Consider the following 19,507-nt stretch of genomic DNA (forward strand, 5'->3'; position numbering starts at 1 on the left):
GGACCCTGTACATTGCCTCAGGCCCAGCAGCAGCCTTCACTCTGCAGCCTACCTCAGAGATACCCAGCACTTCTGTGAAAAGCTCATCAGCATGGATTTACAGTGCCAATCAGAACCAACTCCCAATCGGCAAAGATCCCAAGGAACAAGAGGTCTTAAAGACATCACTTGGAGATATTTTAGAGCTCTAAGGAGTGAACAACAGGTGCCTGAGGGCTGTACTACTCAAACCCTGATGAAGGACAAATAGCACCAGCAACACTGAGGAACTTGCTAGAAATCCAAAATCATGGACCCCCACTCCAGACCTCCAGAACTCTAATCTCTGCAGGTGGGGCCCAGAAATCTCTTAGCAAGATCCACTGAGTGATTTCCTTGCACGAATGTGAGCTTCCCAGGTGGCTCAGTGGTAAAGCATCCTCCTGCCAATGCAGGAAGCTCAAGTTCTATCCCTGAATTGGGAAGATCTCCTGGAGGAGGAAATGGCAACCCACTCCAGTATTCTTGCCTGGAGAATCCCACGGACAGAGGAGCCTCGCAGGCTACAGTCCAGGGGGTCACAAAAAGTCAGATGTGACTGAGCATGCACACACGTTAATTAAATGCATCAATATGTTTTTAGAGAAGGATATGATCAATTAGTTTGAGAAGCACTGCCCTGGGGGTCCTCTGGTCTCACTTATTTCTTTCTCACTCCTACAGTTGCTAATATTTCCCACCCTATCTCTTGTGACTTTTTTGGTGGCAAAGGGAAATAATAACATTTCAGCAAAAGATGGAAAATTTCGAAATCACTCCTATTCTAAGCCTCCAGATAGTAGTGATTTCCATTGTATGTCTATGTGTTCCCTTCTCATCTTTGTCCACATGCAAAATATATTTTTTCATAAAAGCCTTCTGTTACAACATTTTCATCAGTATCTCATAATATTTCTTCATAAGCATGTTCCTGCTACAGTCTTCTGTTTATCATATTAGTGGCTATAAACCATACCATCTCGTGCACGTGCATAGTTATCCAGAATCCTGTTGTTAAGTATTCGGATTGCTTTCATTTTTCCCTAATATACATGTTGCAAAATAAAAATAAAGAAAGAAAACTTAAGACAGATATGATGAACCCTGGGGCTTACTCAGGATGGTGGATAATAAATATTTAAATGACACCCGCTGCACCTTAGAGACACATGGGGGAAGGAAAGCCATCTAAATATTTGATCATAATAAGGGAAAACCCAACTGAAAAGTCAAGCTTTTGTTGTTGCTTTAGCTGCTAAAGGATGGAGGAGATGGTCCTTTGTCATCAGAGCATCTTAGCCAGTTTGTAGCTGCCTGAGATGAAGTTAGGGCTTGGGATGGAGAGGTAAACTGTTCAGCAAAAGAAATGGAGAGAATTTTTGAAGACTGGAAGCTGGCAGAGAGAAAATGAAAAGCATCAGAGATAAAGAGGTGTTGACCTCAACCCAGGATTTAAGGCAAAATATGATCAGAGAAAAAGTCCCCTTGCAGGGTACATAGGTGATGGGGTCTCCAGACAGTGGTGTTTGGTGGTGGATTTTAAGTTGTTGCCTGTTCTGTGCTCTGCTCCAGTCCCTTCCTGTTACCCCAAACTCTCAATAAAGTCTGATACACAATCCACCTTGTGGCCGTGGTGTTTGTGGGGCAATAAAGACATCTGGGGAAAAAGATATCTGGGAAGTGGGTGATGTGAAGGAATGTTATCTGGAAAGGGATGTCATGCTAGGGACAGGTGAGGTAGAGAAAAACAGCAGAAGCAAGAAATCAGTGACGGTCCCTAGCAAAAACATGAGCCCTGAGAATGCTCAGACAGGCTGGTATGACTAATAGAGGACACCAGTTTTACCCACCTGGTCTATCAATTCCCATCAACTCTGTTTCGTTTTTTTCCAGTTAGTTGTTCAAATATCTACATGTTCTTATTGAATTACTACTCTTTTTTTGTGTGTGTTGGGGGGGGTGGTGGTGGTCATGCCATGCTCCATGCAGGATCTTAGTTCCCTGATCAGGGATGGAACCTTCCCCACTGCATTGGATGTGCAGAGTTTTAGCCACAGGACCACCAGGGAAGTCCCTTCCTATTGAATTGAAACACCCATGACTCCCTCTCTTATAAAATTGCCACAGAATTTGAGGCTAACTCAATCCAAAAGGAGCTGGTTCTGCTTCAAAACATTAGGTGGGGAGAATTTCAAAGCCTAGCGTGTCCACAAGTATGTTTCCCCATCCACAGTCCTGTGTGTGTGAAGGAGGACAGCCTGCAGTGCCCTCTTTGTTTATGGCCCAGTCTGCTGAGAGGCACTTGAGCCGAGCTCCCTGGTCCACGTTCACATACCCAGTCATTCCGTCCAAACAGTACACCAGGCTGGCTGTGTCCAAAAGGACAGACAGCCTCAGCCATGTCAGCCCTGAATCCATAGGTCCTTGGTCATCGTCGGCTAAGATACTTCCTCCTTCCTGGGGAGTTTGTCTTGGGGACCTGTATCACTCAGAATCCTAGCAGGAGAGAGATGTACCCCAAAAGCATTCCATGAAGACAGTTTAATGACGGGAGATTTACAGAGGTTGTCAGAGTCAAGGGAAACAAAAGAAGGGGACAATATACCCATGGATGACCCACAGTGCAAGTCCATCACCACTTTAGCCCGAAAAAAGGAGAAGGAGAGATTGTCCCCAGAAGCTACTGGAAGAGGACTCCCCCGCAACCAAAGCCATGGCTACAGGCAGCCAATCAAAGCACAGCTTGGTGGGAAGAGAATAAGATTCTCACCCTCTGCCCTCTAGTCCCCTGTCCCAGCAGCCAAAACAACAGAAGCAAAAGAACAGGGAACTCTGGGTGACAGGGTTCATATATATTAGTGAAACAGAGCAAATGAGAACTAACCAGTACTGGGACTTCTCTGGTGGTCCAGAGGTTAAGACTCTGAGCTTCCAGTGCAGGGGGTTTGGGTTCGAGCCCTGGTTTGGGAACTAAGATCCCATGTGCTGCACAGCTCGACCATAAATACGTAAATAAATCCATGCCCCCCTAGATAATTGATTAATTAATGCCTCCAGATAATAAATTCAAGCCCCACATAATAAATAAATTCCTGTTTCTAGATAATAAACAAATAAATAAAATCAAGCCCCTAGATAATAAATAAATGAATTCGTGCCTCCAGATAATAAATAAATAAATTCTTCTCTCCAGATAGCAAATAAATCCATGCCCCCAGATAATTAATTAATTAATTAATCCCCCAGATAATAAGTAAATAAATAAATTCAAGCCCCAGATAATAAGTAAATGAATTCATGCCTCCAGATATTAAATAAATGCATGCCTCCAGATAGCTAATTAATTACTTCATTCCCCAAGATAGTAAATAAATTCATGCCCCCAGCCTAGACCTATAGAATAGGGATATGGGATGAGGAGTAACTAGAGACTCTCCACTGAAGCCCTGGGTTCTAGAGCCAGTCTTCCTTGTCTCCATTGTGTTACATTGTCCCCATTTCCCCTCAGATGCTGGAATAAATCACCCTGAACAGCTCAGTGGTCCCCTCCTCTGCCAACTACTACAAGATGAGGAGACCCAGATACCTGCAGGATGATCTCAGCATGGGGTGGGGGGTGGGAGGGAGGCTCAAGAGGGAGGATATATACATATATATATATATATATGAATATAATATATATATACACACACATATATAGTTAGGACTGATTCATGTTGTACAGCAGAAACCAGTATAACACTGCAAAGCAATTATCTTCCAGCCAAAAAATAAAAATTAAATTATAAGAAAACATAGCAACCTTAGGATGCACCCAGTACATGCAGCAGAGTGGTACACACGAAGATGCTACACATTGCTCAAAAACCCAGAGAGGTTCATAAACCACTGAGCCTCTTTCTTCACAGTGGATGGCACAAGGAAAAGCGAGGTTTCTCACCTAAAAGGGGATATCCCAACATGCCCCCAGCCGCTGAAACCCAAGAAATTTCTGCAATATGGAGGGCACATGCAGAGCCCCCACACTGACCTTGGCGGTGCCTGCTACCCATCGAGTCTTCCAGACACAGGGTGATGGCAGAAACTAGAGACAGGGCTGCCATCCTTACTGCCTGGCCACTGAGCACCCCCTCTGCACCAGAACAGAGAAGAGAGGTGCCTGGAGGTCCCTGCTTTCAAACGGGGGGTAGAAAGAAAGATGGACACATGGCTGCTGAAGACTTTCCACGTTGACTAGAGCACACACTTGAAGCCAAGTCATAAGAAACCCGAAAGAAGATCTTCTATTCAGATCAGAAGGGCTAGTGTTGAACGTGGCCTGAAAGATTGCTCCAGGGAATGGGCTTTAAGAGACAGCAGGATCTGTGCAAACAAATCATTTCCCCATGGAAGCAGCAAAAGTGAATTTTATTTGGAACGAAGATTTTCATTTTAAGAAGTAAGAGATATATTCACTTGTTCATTTTAATTGGCATTAGTATACATTGGAGAAGGGCTTCCCAGAGGGCTCCGTGGTGAAGAATCCTCCTGCCAGCCCATAGGGGTTTGCTCTCACCTTCTGGCATGCCCGCGCCGTTTGTGGTCCTTGCTGCACTCCACTCAGCAAAGGCAGTTAGCACCATGTCATCAGTACAGCGCGACTGAGCACAAGCATCAGTATAGCAGCCATTCGTGAGGCGCGGTGGGTTGACAAGATGATCGGGGTCCCACACAATACAACAAAGAAGAGCGGGTGAACCCTGGAAGGAATACAATTAAGGTGTGCCACTACCTCCTGCCTGACGAAGGTGACTCTTTTCATTATCTTTATTGATCGGGATGCAGCAGAAAGTACTTTCTGGTACAGTGGTTCTCAAACTTTAGCGTGCATCAGAATCACTCGGAAAGTCTGTTCTAACACAGTTTCTGGACTCCCACCCCAGAACGTTTAATTCAGTTGATCTTGTTGTCTGTTCTTTAATTTGTCAATCAAAGTACTATAAATTTTTTTTGGGGGGGGGGTTGTTTACTTTTTAAAGTATAGTTGATTTGCTATGTTGTGTTCATTTCTGCTGTACAGCAAAATAGAAGTCCTATAATTTGTATTTTTAACAAGTTTCAAGGTCCTCGCCTCAGCTAAGAGGCTTTATTGACACACACAATTACCTGGCATTGCACGGTTCCCTGGCACTGCAACTCTGCAAGCCAGACCTTCGTCTGTCCTACAGCTGAGGAAAGTCACTTTACCACCGCATGCATGCCTTCTGCTTCTCCATCTGACACTCCAGTTATGAATTCAAGACTTGGAGTTTATCTTCCTCTTTATGTAAACTCTCCAGGGCAATCAAGAGCAGCCCACCCATCCTAGAATCCATGTAATCATCGCTATTCCCCTAGCAACTAAGTGCCAATGATTTTTTTTAAAAATATTTGTTCTTTCATTCATTTATTTAGCTGTGCCAGGTCTTACTGCTGCACACGGGATCTTCAGTCTTCACTGTGGCACGTGGAATCTTTAGTTGTGGCTTGTGTGATCTGGTTCCCTAACCAGGGATCGAACGTGGGCTCCCCGAATTTGGAGCACAGAGCCTTAGCCACGGGACCACTAGGGAAGTCCCACCAATAACTCTTCTCCTAGTGTTTTACTCTCAACCTGCACTCCATCCTATGCCAACACTGATAATACTCCAATAACTGATAGCATTACACAATACAGAATATTCATGTCCTGCCTCCCCCAGTCAGGAGGTTACTGCGTGCTCATCTAATATGCAAGAAACCCAGTTCCAGCATGTTATTTTCAGAGCCTGTTTCCTGACGCCACTCCTGGTACCAATGGCTTTATTAGTCAGGAAGCAACTGAAGAGGGTTTGATTGATTGAAGAGGGTCTAATTTAGGGACTATTTTCAAAATGTAGGCAGGGTTTAAAAATGCAACACAAATGAACATATCTACAAAACAGAAACAGACTTGCAGACATAGAGAACAGGCTTGTGGTTGCCAAGAATCTCTCTTGTGAATCTCTCTTGTGGGAGAGAGAATAGGGGAGGGAAGAATTGGGAGTTTGGGATTAGCAGGTGCAAACTGATATCTATAGGATGGATAAGCAAAAAGGTCCTACTGTATAGCACAGGGAACTATACTCAGTAGATTGTAATAAATCAGAATGAAAAACAATATATATATATATACACACATGTATATGTGTAACAGTCACTTTGCCATACAGCAGAAATTAAACACAACCTGGTAAACCAACTATTTTTCAATAAAAAATGTTGAAAATATAAATAAAAGAGAGAGAGAGAAAGGATGGTGGCTAGTTCAGGATTGATGACCACAAGAAGCCACTGGCAGCTCTTGCTTAGGGAGGGAACAGTGGAACCAGAAACAAGCAAATGTTATTGAGCCACAGGTAGGCAGGGAGATGCTGGCGCAGAGCCACCCAAACCCTAGCCCAGCAGGGAAGGAGTGAGGACCGTGGATACCCCTGCCTTCTTTCTCCTCTTACATTCCACCCTCAGCTTGTGCCACCTTTACCGAAGCCCAGGCAGAAGCCAGAGGGCAGGAGCCTGGGTGACGTCATCCATGGAGGTCTTCCTCCTCCCAAGACACAGCAGGACAGGGAAGGATGACCAGCAGGTCTGGAGGAACAGAGGGAGAGGAACCTGCATGGAGCCCCGGATGCTCTTCCTGCCAGCAGATCTTAGGCATGGCCCAGCGAGAGCTTCTAAACCGACTTTCAAACTGTAACTATCTGGGAGAGGGGATCAGTGTCAGTCACTGATGCCTCTCGGGCTTCTTATGAAATTTGGCCCACTCTCTCTCCTCCCTTCTGCACCAAGAACAGGGTGACCTCACTAGGTTCTGTTGTGCTCACTTCTCCAAGAAAAGGGGTGTCCTCTGGCCTAATACAGTCATTAAGAGGGACTGGAGAACTCAGAATCCTTCAGCCTGACTACACAGAGAAGCAGCTGATTAATCCAAGCCTCCTCCCAGTAATTATACTCCTCCCCTAGGGGTCATGTATCATATTGTTTGATAGCATGTAGAATCTCCAGCTACCTTCTACTGTCATAAAATATTGTAGTGCTAAATCTGGTTTTTGCATTCTTGTATTGTTTCTGTGGGGGCTTCCCAGGTGGCTCACTGGTAAAGAATCCACCTGCAAATGCAGGAGATGAGTGTTTGATCCCTGGGTCGGGAAGATCCCCTGGAAAACGGAATGGCTACCCACTCCAGTATTCTTGCAAGGGAAATCCCATGGACGGAGGAGCCTGACAGGCTACAGTTTATGGCATCACAAATGAGTCAGCATGACTGAGCAACTAAACAACAACAAATATTACAAGTCAGTCCCATTTCATATCAGTCAGTCCATTAAGCGGGGAAACATTGGGTGTCACCTTGAAGATGGAATGGGGACTCTGGCTTCCTATGAATAGACACTGAGGAAGGCATGACTCCAGAGGGCTGTGATGGGATGACACCCACAGGGCTGAAACTTGGACTACATCAGGAGTGCTGCAATGACCATCCTTAAACACATGATTTTTTCTTTCTCTGCTCAGATACGCAGTCGTGTCCAGCTCTCTGTGACCTCATGGACTGTAGCCCAGCAGGCTCCTCTGTCCATGGGATTTCCCAGGCAAGAATACTGGAGTGAGTTGCCATTCCCTCCTCCAGAAGATCTTCTTGACCCGGAGATCGAACCCGAATCTCATCTCCTGCATTGGCAGCTGGATTCTTTACCACTGCACCACCTGGGAAGCCCTTTTCCTTCTCCTGGATTACCAAATGCAGCTGTAATATAACTTGGAAGAGCTTCATACTGAGCTCATAGTGATGAGATAGGCAACTCTGTGATGCAATGCCACACATGTGTATGAGCAGCTAGTGTGCTGGGCTTCCCTGGTGGCTCAGTGATAAAGAACCCGCCTGCCAATGCAGAAGATGCAGGCTCGAATCCTGGGTCGGGAAGATCCCCTGGAGGGCATGGCAACCCATTCCAGGATTCTTGCCTGGGAAATCCCATCGACAGAGGAGCGGTGGGCTATAGTCCATGGGGCTGCAAAGAGTCTGACATGACTGAAGTCATTAAACAACAACCTGTGTAAAGGGGTTTGAACACAAAGATAAGTCAAGCACAACCCTGCCTTGAGAAGTTCACTTCCAGGGATCAAAATCAAGGTTCCAACCACTGTTTCAAAATTAGCCCTAGAAGTCCAAAACTGTGGAGTCCAGTCTCCGTTCTACCACTCTCTAGCTATGTGAAATGAACAAGTCTCTTCATTTAAAGATGTTTTAGATGTGGACCATCTTCAAGGTCTTTGTTGAATTTGCTGCAATATCACTTCTGTTTCCTGTTTTTGTTTTTTTGGCCATAAGGCATGTGGGATCCTCGCTCCCTGACCAGGGATCAAACCCACACCCCTGCATTGGAAGAAGTCTTAACCACAGACCACCAGGGAAGTCAAGTGTCTTCATTTATACAAAAAGATCTGAGACAGTGTGGGGTCCAGAGATAGAGGTAAAGGCACAATATTGCCTGTAGGCCTGGGGAGGAGGTAGGCTTTCCCTGGGATCCATGCTCCAGAGGGCCTATCACAAACACACACACAAATGAATGTATTCGAGAGCACATGGGGGGACTTCACTGGTGGTCCAGTGGTTAAGGCTCCGCGCTTTCACTGCAGGGGGCAATAGTTTGATCCCTGGTCGGGGAACTGATTTCACATGCCAAGTGGTGTGGCCAAAAAGTGAAAAAAAAAAAAGAACACATGGGTCCCTATCTCCTTGGGACTCAAGCCCCGGAGAAACATCTCTTCACACCTCTGGGTTATGCCCTGAAAACAAGAGAGCCATGTGAATGCCACACAGCTGTGTGGTGGGTCAGTGCCAGCGCTCTCAATGGACACTTCCGCCCTCCTCCAGCGGGTGCAGGGCAGCAGAAGCACTGTGGAGAGAAGCTGATGGTCATTAACTACTTCCTACAGCACGAATGCAGCTGATGACTGCCCCAGCGGCATTTCTCAGTCCTACCCTAAATTCATTTCCTTGTTTTTCAATGTGTGGCTCTGACATGGCATTCGCAACAGTTGCACATGGCAATTAGGGCCCATTTTGCATTGTCAACTAATTCATACTAATTTATATTTATATAAAATAAACAGAGAGTGATACTAATTCTTTACTTTGCAACCAGATGACCCTGAACACTAGATTGCAAATAGTTTTATTTTTATAACAAGTATTTAGTAGGATTTAATTGAATTAAAAAAAATAAATTTAAACATTTCAACTTGATTTAAATAAATTTGATGTTAATGTTCTTTAATTATAATTTGTATCTTACCTTTTAATTTTAATAGATAATTTTGAATGTCAAAGAAAAATTATTGAAGACTTCCCTGGTGGTCCAGTGGTTAAGACTTCTTCCAATGCAGGAGCTGTGGGTTCAATCCCTGGTCAGGGAGCTAAGATTCATGCCTCAGGGCCAAAAAACCAAAGCATGAAACACACGCAATATTGTAACAAATTCAAAAAAGACTTTAAAAATGGTCCCCATCAAAAAATCTTTTTTAAAAAAGAATAACTGGAAATTAATATAAATGTTTCAATTTTTAACATTAAGGTGTTGAAAATATTTACATTTCATACACTTTGAGTGTAACTCAATTTACTTTATCATCATTTATATTAGTCTGTCAATAAAACCCAAATTATGTGAATAGCTTAAGAGAGTATAGTGATTCTAATGAAATTAAGGCAAGAAAAACTAACTTAAATAATAAAATTTTATTTTAAAAATACTGATATAGCAATTTATGAATTCATACATCTTTAGTGCTCATCCCACTGTCACCATCTCATTAATATTCTTCAAGGGCAATGATAATTATATTCATTTATAGTTGATATTTGGTGAATTTTCAATCATATAAAAACCATAGCTTTGCAAATATTTTTGTTTTGTAATTACGAAAACATGTAGGCCAAGGGAGAAGAATGGAGAGTATTTAATAGTTTGTGGCTTCACTCATTTCTCTTAAATATTGAGACATAAGTGAATCTCCATGTATATTCTTGGCCAGGCAGAGGTGGAATACAATGAATACCTATGAATACAATCTGTCTAAGCTTAGGTCAGAAAAGAATATCCAGACACAGAGCATTTCAGAAAGAAGCGAGTTTATTAAGAACAAAAGCAGAGATGATGTGAGCTCTGCAAGCACAGCAGGCTAACCTCCTGACAGACCAGGGAGACCCCACGAGATGCTGTTAGAACGGCGGGCTAGCTCAAGGGAGAGCCGGCCATTTTCATGGGTCAGTAGCCAACTTTTACAGTCTCAAGACAAAGAAAATCCTGCTGGAAGGGTGGCATTAGGTGATTGGTTAGGGTGGGTATTTTTACCAGTCAGGGAGCTAGCCGGTAAGGATCAGGGCGACTCACGGCATCCTTGGCTAGGGGGTTCAGTCAGTTCCAGAGATGACCTTGGTGCTGGGCTCCGTGTCTGTGACCTTGGGATAGGACTCCACAAATGTGAGAGGTGCTGCGATGGGTAAATCTGTGTGTCAACTTGGCTGAGCCATAGTACCCAGAAATTTGGTCCAGTATTAGTCTAGATGTGGCTGTGAAAGTATTTTTCATATGAGATTAACACTGAACTCGGTGACTTTTGAGTAAATCAGATTACCTTCTCTAATATGGGTGGGCCTCATCTAGTCAGCTGAAGCCCTAAGAGAAGAAGGCCTGCTTTCCCTGGAAGAGGAGGGGACTCTGCAGGGGATACCTTCAGACTCACACTGCAGCTCTTCCCTGAGAGGCTCGGGCTGCCCAGCCCACTCTTACCCTGCAGATTTTGGACTTTCCACAATCACACATGTGCACACTAAGTTGCTTCAGTTATGCCCAACTCTTTGCAATCCTATGGACCCACTAGGCTTCTCTGTCCATGGGATTCTCCAGGCAAGAGTCCTGGAGTGGGTTGTCATGCCCTCCTCCAGGGCATCTTCATGACCCAGGGATCAAACCCATGTCTCATGTCTCCTGCATTGGTACGCAGGGTCTTGACCAATAGTGCCACCTGGGAAGCCCAATCACCTGAGCCAGTTCCTTGAAATAAACCTCTCTCCCTATAAATCTCCTGTTCTGTTTCTTTGGAGAACTCTTCACCAATACAAGTGTCATTCTTTTCCCATATTCCGGAAAATAGCAGGAGGCCCAGGATGTCTGATGAAAAACATCAGAACCTCACCCTCACTAATAAAAACCGAAAAACAAGTTAAAGAATGCCTCTCAAGGAAGCAGGACACAGCTTGGCCCACCAAGTCAAACCAAGAACACAAGGACTTCCTGGCAGTCCAGTGGTTAAGACTCCAAGCTTCCAGTGCAAGGGGCATGGGTTCAGTCCCTGGGATGGGAAATTCTGCATGCCTACGATGTGGCTGTTAAAAAAAAAAAAGGCAAACAAACAAAATAACAGAACAAAAACAAACCAAGAACACGAGTAGGCATTGTGCACAGCCATGCCAGTCTCAGAGCATGAAGACGGAGCACAGCGGCTTTATTATTGAGTGAAGAACCAGGCCCGCAGCCACAGTGGGGGCCCCTGGTCCCCCCAGGGAGGTGGAGGGGGCGGCGTGCCAGTCTGGTGTTTCTGGGAAAGCAGAGAGGACCTCAGGCGAGCGAGAGGGCAGGCAGCACTTTCCCTGCACACTGGCCGAAGCCAATGTGGTACCCATTCCCCTGGCAGTGCCCTGCAACAGACAGAGGACAAGGGGTCAGCCACAGAGCCGCCAAGCTCAGGGAACCAACGCCCAGGCAGCCACAGCACTGGTCAGCACGCGGCTGGGCCTGGGGCAGAAAGGCATCATCAGGATGACAAATAGGTATATTCGACAGAAAACTACCCTCCCCAGGACCTGGGCAGAGCACCAAGATGGAACTCCAGGCCCATCCCACTGTCAGGGACCCCAGAAAGTAGTGCAAGGATGGAGCGATGGCTCTCTTGAGAGGTGAAGGAAGAAACAGAGGTCAACTCCCCCTACGTGAGTCTGAGTTCAAATCCTAATTAGGTCTGCTAATTAGCCTGAGGCCAGGGTTCAAAGTCTGGCTCCTCCACCTACTTGGGTCTCCTGGGAACTCAGTTTCTTCATCTGTGAAATGGATCTAATGATAGTACCCACTGAGCAAGACTATTACAAAGATGACATGAGTTAATACACAGAGAACTCCCAGAAGTGCTTGGCCCCCAGGCAAATGCTCAATGTCAGCTACTAGGAGAATTATAAGCTGGGGGTCTGGGGGCAGCTTGTTTAACCTCTGAGCTCAGCTACTCCCTTGTCTACAAATGGGAACAGCAATCCTTTCCTCTCGGGGTGGTGAGGATTTAATGACACACTTGGGTGAAGCCCCAGCATGACACCTCTCCCAGAGCAGATGTTTAACAAATTCAATCAATTCCAGAAAGGCAGACAGCAGGAGGCCCTTGTCCCTGTACCTGAGAAGGGTCCGTTCAGCAGGAGCTGCCCAACTAATATGAGTTAGAGTAGAAAACTCTATGAGGTGCTGGGAGAGCAGTGTGGAGCACACAGGAGAAGAAAGGAGGGAACTTGCTGCTGATGGGAACCCCACCTGAGTGGGGACTTGATGGGTGGGTAGGAGTTCGCCAGGAGGGGGACAATGTAAAGGACATGCTCAACAGAGGAAATAGCATGAGATCGAAGGCAGCCTTGGGAGATGGGTCAACTCAGTTCAGTTCAATTGCTCAGTCATGTCCGACTCTGGAACCCCATGAACCGCAGCATGGACAGGCCTCCCTGTCCATCACCAACTCCGGGGTACACCCAAACCCATGTCCACTGAGTCAGTGGTGCCATCCAACCATCTCATCCTCTGTTGTCCCCTTCTCCTCCTGCCCTCAATCTTTCCCAGCATCAGGGTCTTTTCCAGTGAGTCAGTTCTTCGCATCAGGTGGCCAAAGTTTTGGACTTTCAGCTTCAACATCAGTCCTTCCAATGAACATCCAGGACTAATCTCCGTTAGGATGGACTGGTAGGATCTCCTTGCAGTCCAAGGGACTCTCAAGAGTCTTCTCCAACAACACAGTTCAAAAGCATCAATTCTTCGGAGCTCAGCTTTCTTTATAGTCCAACTCTCACATCCACCCATGACCACTGGAAAAACCATAGCCTTGACTAGACAGACCTTTGTTGGCAAAGAAATGTCTCTGCTTTTTAATATGCTATCTCGGTTGGTCATAACTTTCCTTCCAAGGGGTAAGCATCTTTTAATTCCATGGCTGAAATCACCATCTGCAGTGATTTGGGAGCCCAGAAAAATAAAGTCTGACACTGTTTCCACTGTTTTCCCATCTATTTGCCATGAAGTGATGGGACCGAATGCCATGATCTTAGTTTTCTAGGTGTTGAGCTTTAAGCCAACTTTTTCACTCTCCTCTTTGACTTTCATCAAGAGGGTCTTTAGTTCCTCTTCGCTTTCTTCCATAAGGGTGATGTCATCTGCGTATCTGAGGTTATTGATATTTCTCCCAGCAATCTTGAGTCCAGCTTGTGCTTCCTCCAGCCCAGCTTTTCTTATAATGTACTCTGCATATAAGTTAAATAAGCAGAGTGACAATATACAGCCTTGACGTACTCCTTTTCCTATTTGGAACCAGTCTGCTGTTCCATGTCCAGTTCTAACTGTTGCTTCCTGACCTGCATACAGATTTCTCAAGAGGCAGGTCAGCTGGTCTGGTAGGCCCATCTCTTTAAGAATTTTCCACAGTTTATTGTGATCCACACAGTCAAAGGCTTTGGCATAGTCAAGAAAGCAGAAATAGATGTTTTTCTGGAATTCTCTTGCTTTTTCAATGATCCAGTGGATGTTGGCAATTTGATCTCTGGTTCCTCTGCCTTTTCTAAAACCAGCTTGAACATCTGGAAGTTCACAGTTCATGTATTGCTGAAGCCTGGCTTGGAGAATTTCAAGCATTGCTTTACTAGCGTGTGAGATGAGTGCAATTGTGCAGTAGTTTGAGCATTCTTTGGCATTGCCAAAGAATGACTCGATGGACATGGGTTTGGGTGAACTCTGGGAGTTGGTGATAGACAGGGAGGCCTGGCATGCTGCGGTTCATGGGGTCGCAAAGAGTCGGACACGACTGAGCTACTGAACTGAACTCATCTTTACAACCATGCTCTGAGACTAGGCACTGTATCCTTAGCTCCATTTTAAAGATGAGGAAACTGAGTCTCAGAAAGATTCAATAAACTGAGGAAGGTCCCAGGGCTGCTGGGGATGTGGGAGTCCAACCTGAATCTGTGTGACTCTGACCACAGTGGCACCTTCCTCTCCAGCAATATTAAATGATAGACATAACAGGCCCTCAAGGGGTAAGGGTGCCCTAACCTGCTTGGAATGTGCGTGCTCATATGCTCAGTCATGTCCAACTCTTTTGTGACTTCGTGGACTGTAGCCCTCCAGGCTCCTCTCTCCTTGGGGATTCTCCAGGCAATAATACTGGCATGGGTTGCGATGCCCTCCTCCAGGGCATCTTCCCAACCAAGGGATCGAACCTGCATCTCTTACATCTCCTGCATTAGCAGGCAGGTTCTTCACTACGAATGCCACCTGGGAAGCCCCTCAGAGTGGGCTGCTACAAATCTTGTCACTAACTCAGTCAGGTAATAGGCACAAGGTCAAAGGGCACAAGGTCAGAAGGCACAGGGTCTCTGCACTGCAAAGTTCAGAATGTGAAACCTGCCATTATTTTATCACTTTGATCTGGGAGGAAGGAGACACTGAGCTGGACTTCCTTGGTCTTTTTGCTCCAGGAAGACTCTGATTTAAAGTTCTAGGCAGGGATTTCCCTGGTGGACCAATGGTTAAGATTTTGCACTTTTACTGCAGGAGACACAGGTTTGATTCCTGGTCAGGGAACTAAGATCCAACATGCCACATGGCTTGGCTAAAAGATTAAAAGTAAATAAAGCCAGTCCCTGGCAGGCAGGGCTGAAGTGAAGGCCAGAACAAGCAGACACAGAGCTGGGACTTCCCTGGTAGTTCAGCTGGTAAAGAAACCATCTGCAATGCACAAGACCCCAGTATGATTCCTGAGTCAGGAAGATCCGCTGGAGAAGGGATAGGCTGCCCACTCCAGTATTCTTGGGCTTCCCTAGTGGCTCAGTTGGTAAAGAATCTGCCTATAATGTGGGAGACCTGGGTTTGATACCTGGGTTGGGAAGATCCCTTGGAGAAGGGAATGGCTACTCACTCCCGTATTCTGGCCTGCAGAATTCCATGGACTGTATAGTCCATGGGGTGGCAAAGAGTTGGACACTTCACTTCATTTCAGTCCCCGTCATGCAGGGCTGGGGTGAAGGCCAGAAGAAGCAGACAGAGCCGGGAAGGCTGGAGTGGGGACAGATGGGACAGATGGGACAGATGGCTTCCCAGCAGATGGTGAGGACGGCGAGGAGGAGATGCCGCCGTGGGCCTGGTGCCCTCCCTCACCTGTCATGATGACTTCATCCCCATCCAGCAGGAACTTCCTGGTGTGGCCGTTCCCCAGCTCTACAGCCCTTGTGCCCTTCCACGACAGCTCCAGCATGCAGCCGAAGCTCTCTGGCTCCTTCATAGCAAGAAGGGGAAGAAGTTGTCACAGGCATTTACATCATGGTATTTCCATCACGGTGGGTGGGACAGATCTGGTGCAGACAGTGGTTAGCAAGGCGAGGGGTAGGGGTGAGGCCTGGGAAGAAGCAAGGGACCCCACAGCCCCCAGAGACCCTGCCTTGGTGGGAATCACCCTAGAAATGTCCTCAAGCCCGGGTACCCTACGTGCCCTGCCCACTTCATTCAGGACTTGGGTGTTGTGGGGATGCTGGACCAACCTGCCCAGGCCCATCCTGCCAGGTGCCTGCCAGGCCCCTGCCCACTCTGGAGGCTGGGGCTTACCCAGATGCTGTTACACTTGGCCCCCCAACCCCACCCCCAGTAGGAAGAGACTTTCCATCAAAAAGAGCCTGAGGTCTGGACCTTGCAGGAAGTGGCTAGTCCATGCACCAACCAAAGTCATCACCAAACGTTCACAATGGGGCAGTTAGAAGTGGGGCCACCTCATCCTGGAAGGATGTGCTGTGAGGTGGTGACAACCAGATACAACAGTGGCCCCCTATGTCATTCTCACTGCCCCCAATAGACAGAGGCAGCCTCTCACCCCTATCCCGATCTCTTCTGCATTTGAAAAAGGAGCCCCTTCTGCACCCAGAGACGGATGAAGCTATGAGGTGGACAGGGTCGTAAGATATGCCTGCTCAAGCGGGACTCCCCTCTCGAGGGAGAACCTTCCAGTCTGTACAGGGAATAAGGATGCTCCATGCAGGCAGCTCCCAGGGGAACCAATCACATACTCACCGGCCCGCTGATGGTTCCAGAAGCCAAGAGGTCGCCTGGCTGCAGGTTGCAGCCATTGGCAGAGTGGTGGGTGAGCTGCTGCAGCATCGTCCAGTACATGTACTGCGGGCGAGGACACAGAGATGGGGACGGGCAGGACAGGCTTCTCCTGAGCTGCCCAGAGCAGCCAGCCCCACTCACAGCAGCCCGCCCCGGGCTCTCTCCCAGGCCCTAGAGCAAGCACAAGCTGTCCTCCTGCACTTACCCTGCGACCTACCCCAGTTCTCTCCCCGCCCCTTCACCAGCTAGAGCCCCAGCTCCTAGGCTCCTTCTAGCCCAACTCTAACCCACCTTCTCCAAGAAGCACTCCTGGAGTTGCAAACCTCACTGCTCAGACCCTCAATGTGCAGCATGCTCAGGAGTCCTTAATCCCACTTTGTCCTGCAATCACCCCAGAGTCCTAAGTTGACAAGGTCTAGGTCTTCACTAGAGCAAAAGTGTCTCACGAGCAAAGACCTCAGGCCCTGGAACAGACACTGGGCAACAGAGCTGAACAATTCAAACAGAACCTCAGAGCAGCCTAAAGGATGAGGGAGCACTACGGGAGGTCAGGCCTGGTGGGAAGGGACCAAGGACCACGTGCCCACCAAGCATCTCAGGGGCTGCATTCCTGCACTTCAAGCCCACAGCTCCTCAGGTCTGCCCCTCCTAAAGCTACACACCCAAGAAAAGGAAACCTCAGAAATGGATTTTTGCACAAAAGCCCACTTAAGCAGCCCCCCACCATTCCTTCTTAGCAGCCTAAGTAGCCCAGAATAAAGTTAAATTAAGAGGGAGACTAGAAGAAACAGGAATACATTGAATCGGAGGCTGTTCAAATGGTCAACAAGCATAGGACAGGATGCCCAGCTGCATTCGTCCTTGGCGCTGTTCAGTCGCTCAGTCGTGTCCGACTCTTTGCAATCCCAGGGACTGCAGCACGCCCAGGCTTCCCTGTCCTTCACTATCTCCTGGAGTTTGCTCAGACTCATGTGCTTTGAGTCGGTGATGCCATCCAACCATCTCATCCTCTGTCACCCCCTTCTCCTCCTGCCCTCGGTCTTTCCCAGCATTCCTCTTTAGGGAGATGCAAAGCGAAATCACAATCCCCAGAAGAGCTGAAATGAAAATGCCGGTGGCTCACCTGTCGACCAGGATGTGGAGCAGCCGAAATGCTCAGATGCTGCTCGTGGTGAGTGCAAATTGTAACAAGCCCTTTGGAAAAGTGTCTGGAAGGACTCCTCAGCCAAGTATGGATATACACCCTCTATGACCCAGCACTTCTATCCCTGGATATCCAGACATATGCACATTCATGCACCCAGAGACATGGACTAGACTGTTCCCGGTAGCTCTACCAAAAAAATGGAAACAAACCACCACACACTGACCCATCATCACATCCCGACATGGATGTTTTTCTCCTGGTCCTGCCAGGAAGAAAGGCCTCCCTCGCCTCCAAAAGCAGTCTGCCCAGCCTCAAAGCTTACCTTAAAATTAGACCTGCATATGGTAGCTGCCTGGCTCATTCCTTCTCCTGTTGGGAAGACAAGTAACATTGACAAGAAGACTTAATTCCATTAATCAAGGAGTGGGGATCCCACCTTGTAAGGGGCACTGTTTTGTGGCTTAGGCTTTCCATTGTCTAATATGACTCCGCCTAAAGAGTCTATGAACCAATAAGCTCATAGGGTAGGGTCTCAGAGCTGGGGGACTTCCACAGAGAAGTCAATACCATCATTATCCCACTTGCCAGGTGACAAACTGGACAGATTTAGTAGCAGACAGATTCAGTAACATGCCCAAAGTCCCAGAGCTGGTCAGGGGAAGAACCAAGACTTAAACTTCAGCTGTAGCCTGCAAAGCTGGGCGCTCTCACTACTGATCCACTGGTCTTTAACTCAGCCCAGCCGAGCAGCCTCAGGGGTCCACCCAGCTGGACACAGCCTCTGACCCCAGGGCAGTACCTTTCAGGGCAACAGAGAGGTTGATGTCGAATGTGTAGGGCTGGTCATGGCAGAGATACGGCAGGGGCTTGGGGTCCTGTGAGGGCAGAGGAACACAGAGGGGCTGGGTTGGCTGGCCGAGCTGGCCAGGCTGGTCCCACAGCAGAGCAGCTGGGCAGGAGGCCCTGAGAAGAAGGTGCGTCCCCTCTTTCCAGGACAGTGCCGTGTCCCTGGACACTGGGGGTGAGGGTGGCAGAAGACAGGGTGGCCAGCAAAGGGTGCACAGTCCCCCTGGTGCTCCTGGCTCAGCGACACAGGCCACTGTGACAGCCAGGCCAGAAGGTCTGTACTTTGTCCAAAAGCAGTGTCTTCCCCAAGAGCCATCTGTGACTCCCTAGTGATCCATGAGCTAACGTGGGGTGACTTTATTTTCATGATTATGTGTTTCTTTTCATCATTGACTGGTAGCTAGTGACATGGATAGGGACTAGAAGTTCCTTTTCAAAATATACTATGTTTTCAAATGGAAGCTGCTTTAAAAAAAAGCATTCAGCCTGCATCCTTTGTAGATGCTTGCATACATTTATATCTAAGACAATTCTGTAGCTATTTTTGCAGTGTATGGATTTATTCTTTTTTAGCACTATTTGGGTTGTAACCATAAAATCTCAATATAAAAAACCCTTGTTGTTTAATTGCTAAGTCATGACCAACTCTTTTGCAACCCCATGGACTATAGCCCATCAGGCTCTTCTGTCCATGGAATATCCCAGGTAAGAATACTGGAGTGGGTTGCCATTTTCTTCTCCAGGGGATCTTCCCAACCCAGGGATCGAACCCTCATCTCTTGCACTGGCAGAGAGATTCACCACTGAGCCACCAGGGAAGCCCAAAGAACCATTGTAGGGATGGGAAAATAAAACGAAAGAAAAAGAAAAGCATTCAGTAAGTCATCATTCACAAGTGGCAAGAATCCTGAAGGTTGCACTTTAACAGTATTTGGGAAGGACTGGTATATAAGGAGATAGAGCCCAAAGGTCTTTGGTGAGGGTGAGCGGTGCCTGTGAGCAAAGAGCTGGACCAGGGATAAAGCCTGGAGGGGACAAGCCAGGGATGTGACTG

At 47.2% G+C, this 19,507-nt stretch overlaps 1 protein-coding gene across 2 annotated transcripts in view; it reads right to left on the reverse strand.

The window, feature by feature from the left end:
• Window positions 1–11,501: 11,501 nt before the first annotated feature.
• Window positions 11,502–19,507, reverse strand: part of FAH (fumarylacetoacetate hydrolase) — a 28,991-nt gene continuing 20,985 nt past the window's right edge. For both annotated transcript variants that reach the window (XM_040257415.1, XM_040257413.1), the window contains 5 exons: window positions 18,407–18,482; window positions 17,930–17,976; window positions 16,422–16,523; window positions 15,519–15,636; window positions 11,502–11,758 (listed from right to left, as the gene is read on the reverse strand). In XM_040257415.1, coding sequence (XP_040113349.1) covers window positions 11,679–11,758; window positions 15,519–15,636; window positions 16,422–16,523; window positions 17,930–17,976; window positions 18,407–18,482 — 423 coding nt within the window. In that variant the 3' untranslated portion in view covers window positions 11,502–11,678. The remainder of the gene's footprint in view (window positions 11,759–15,518; window positions 15,637–16,421; window positions 16,524–17,929; window positions 17,977–18,406; window positions 18,483–19,507) is intronic.

This window comes from Oryx dammah, unplaced genomic scaffold, assembly GCF_014754425.2.
Source record: "Oryx dammah isolate SB20612 unplaced genomic scaffold, SCBI_Odam_1.1 HiC_scaffold_16, whole genome shotgun sequence".
NCBI lineage: Eukaryota > Metazoa > Chordata > Mammalia > Artiodactyla > Bovidae > Oryx > Oryx dammah.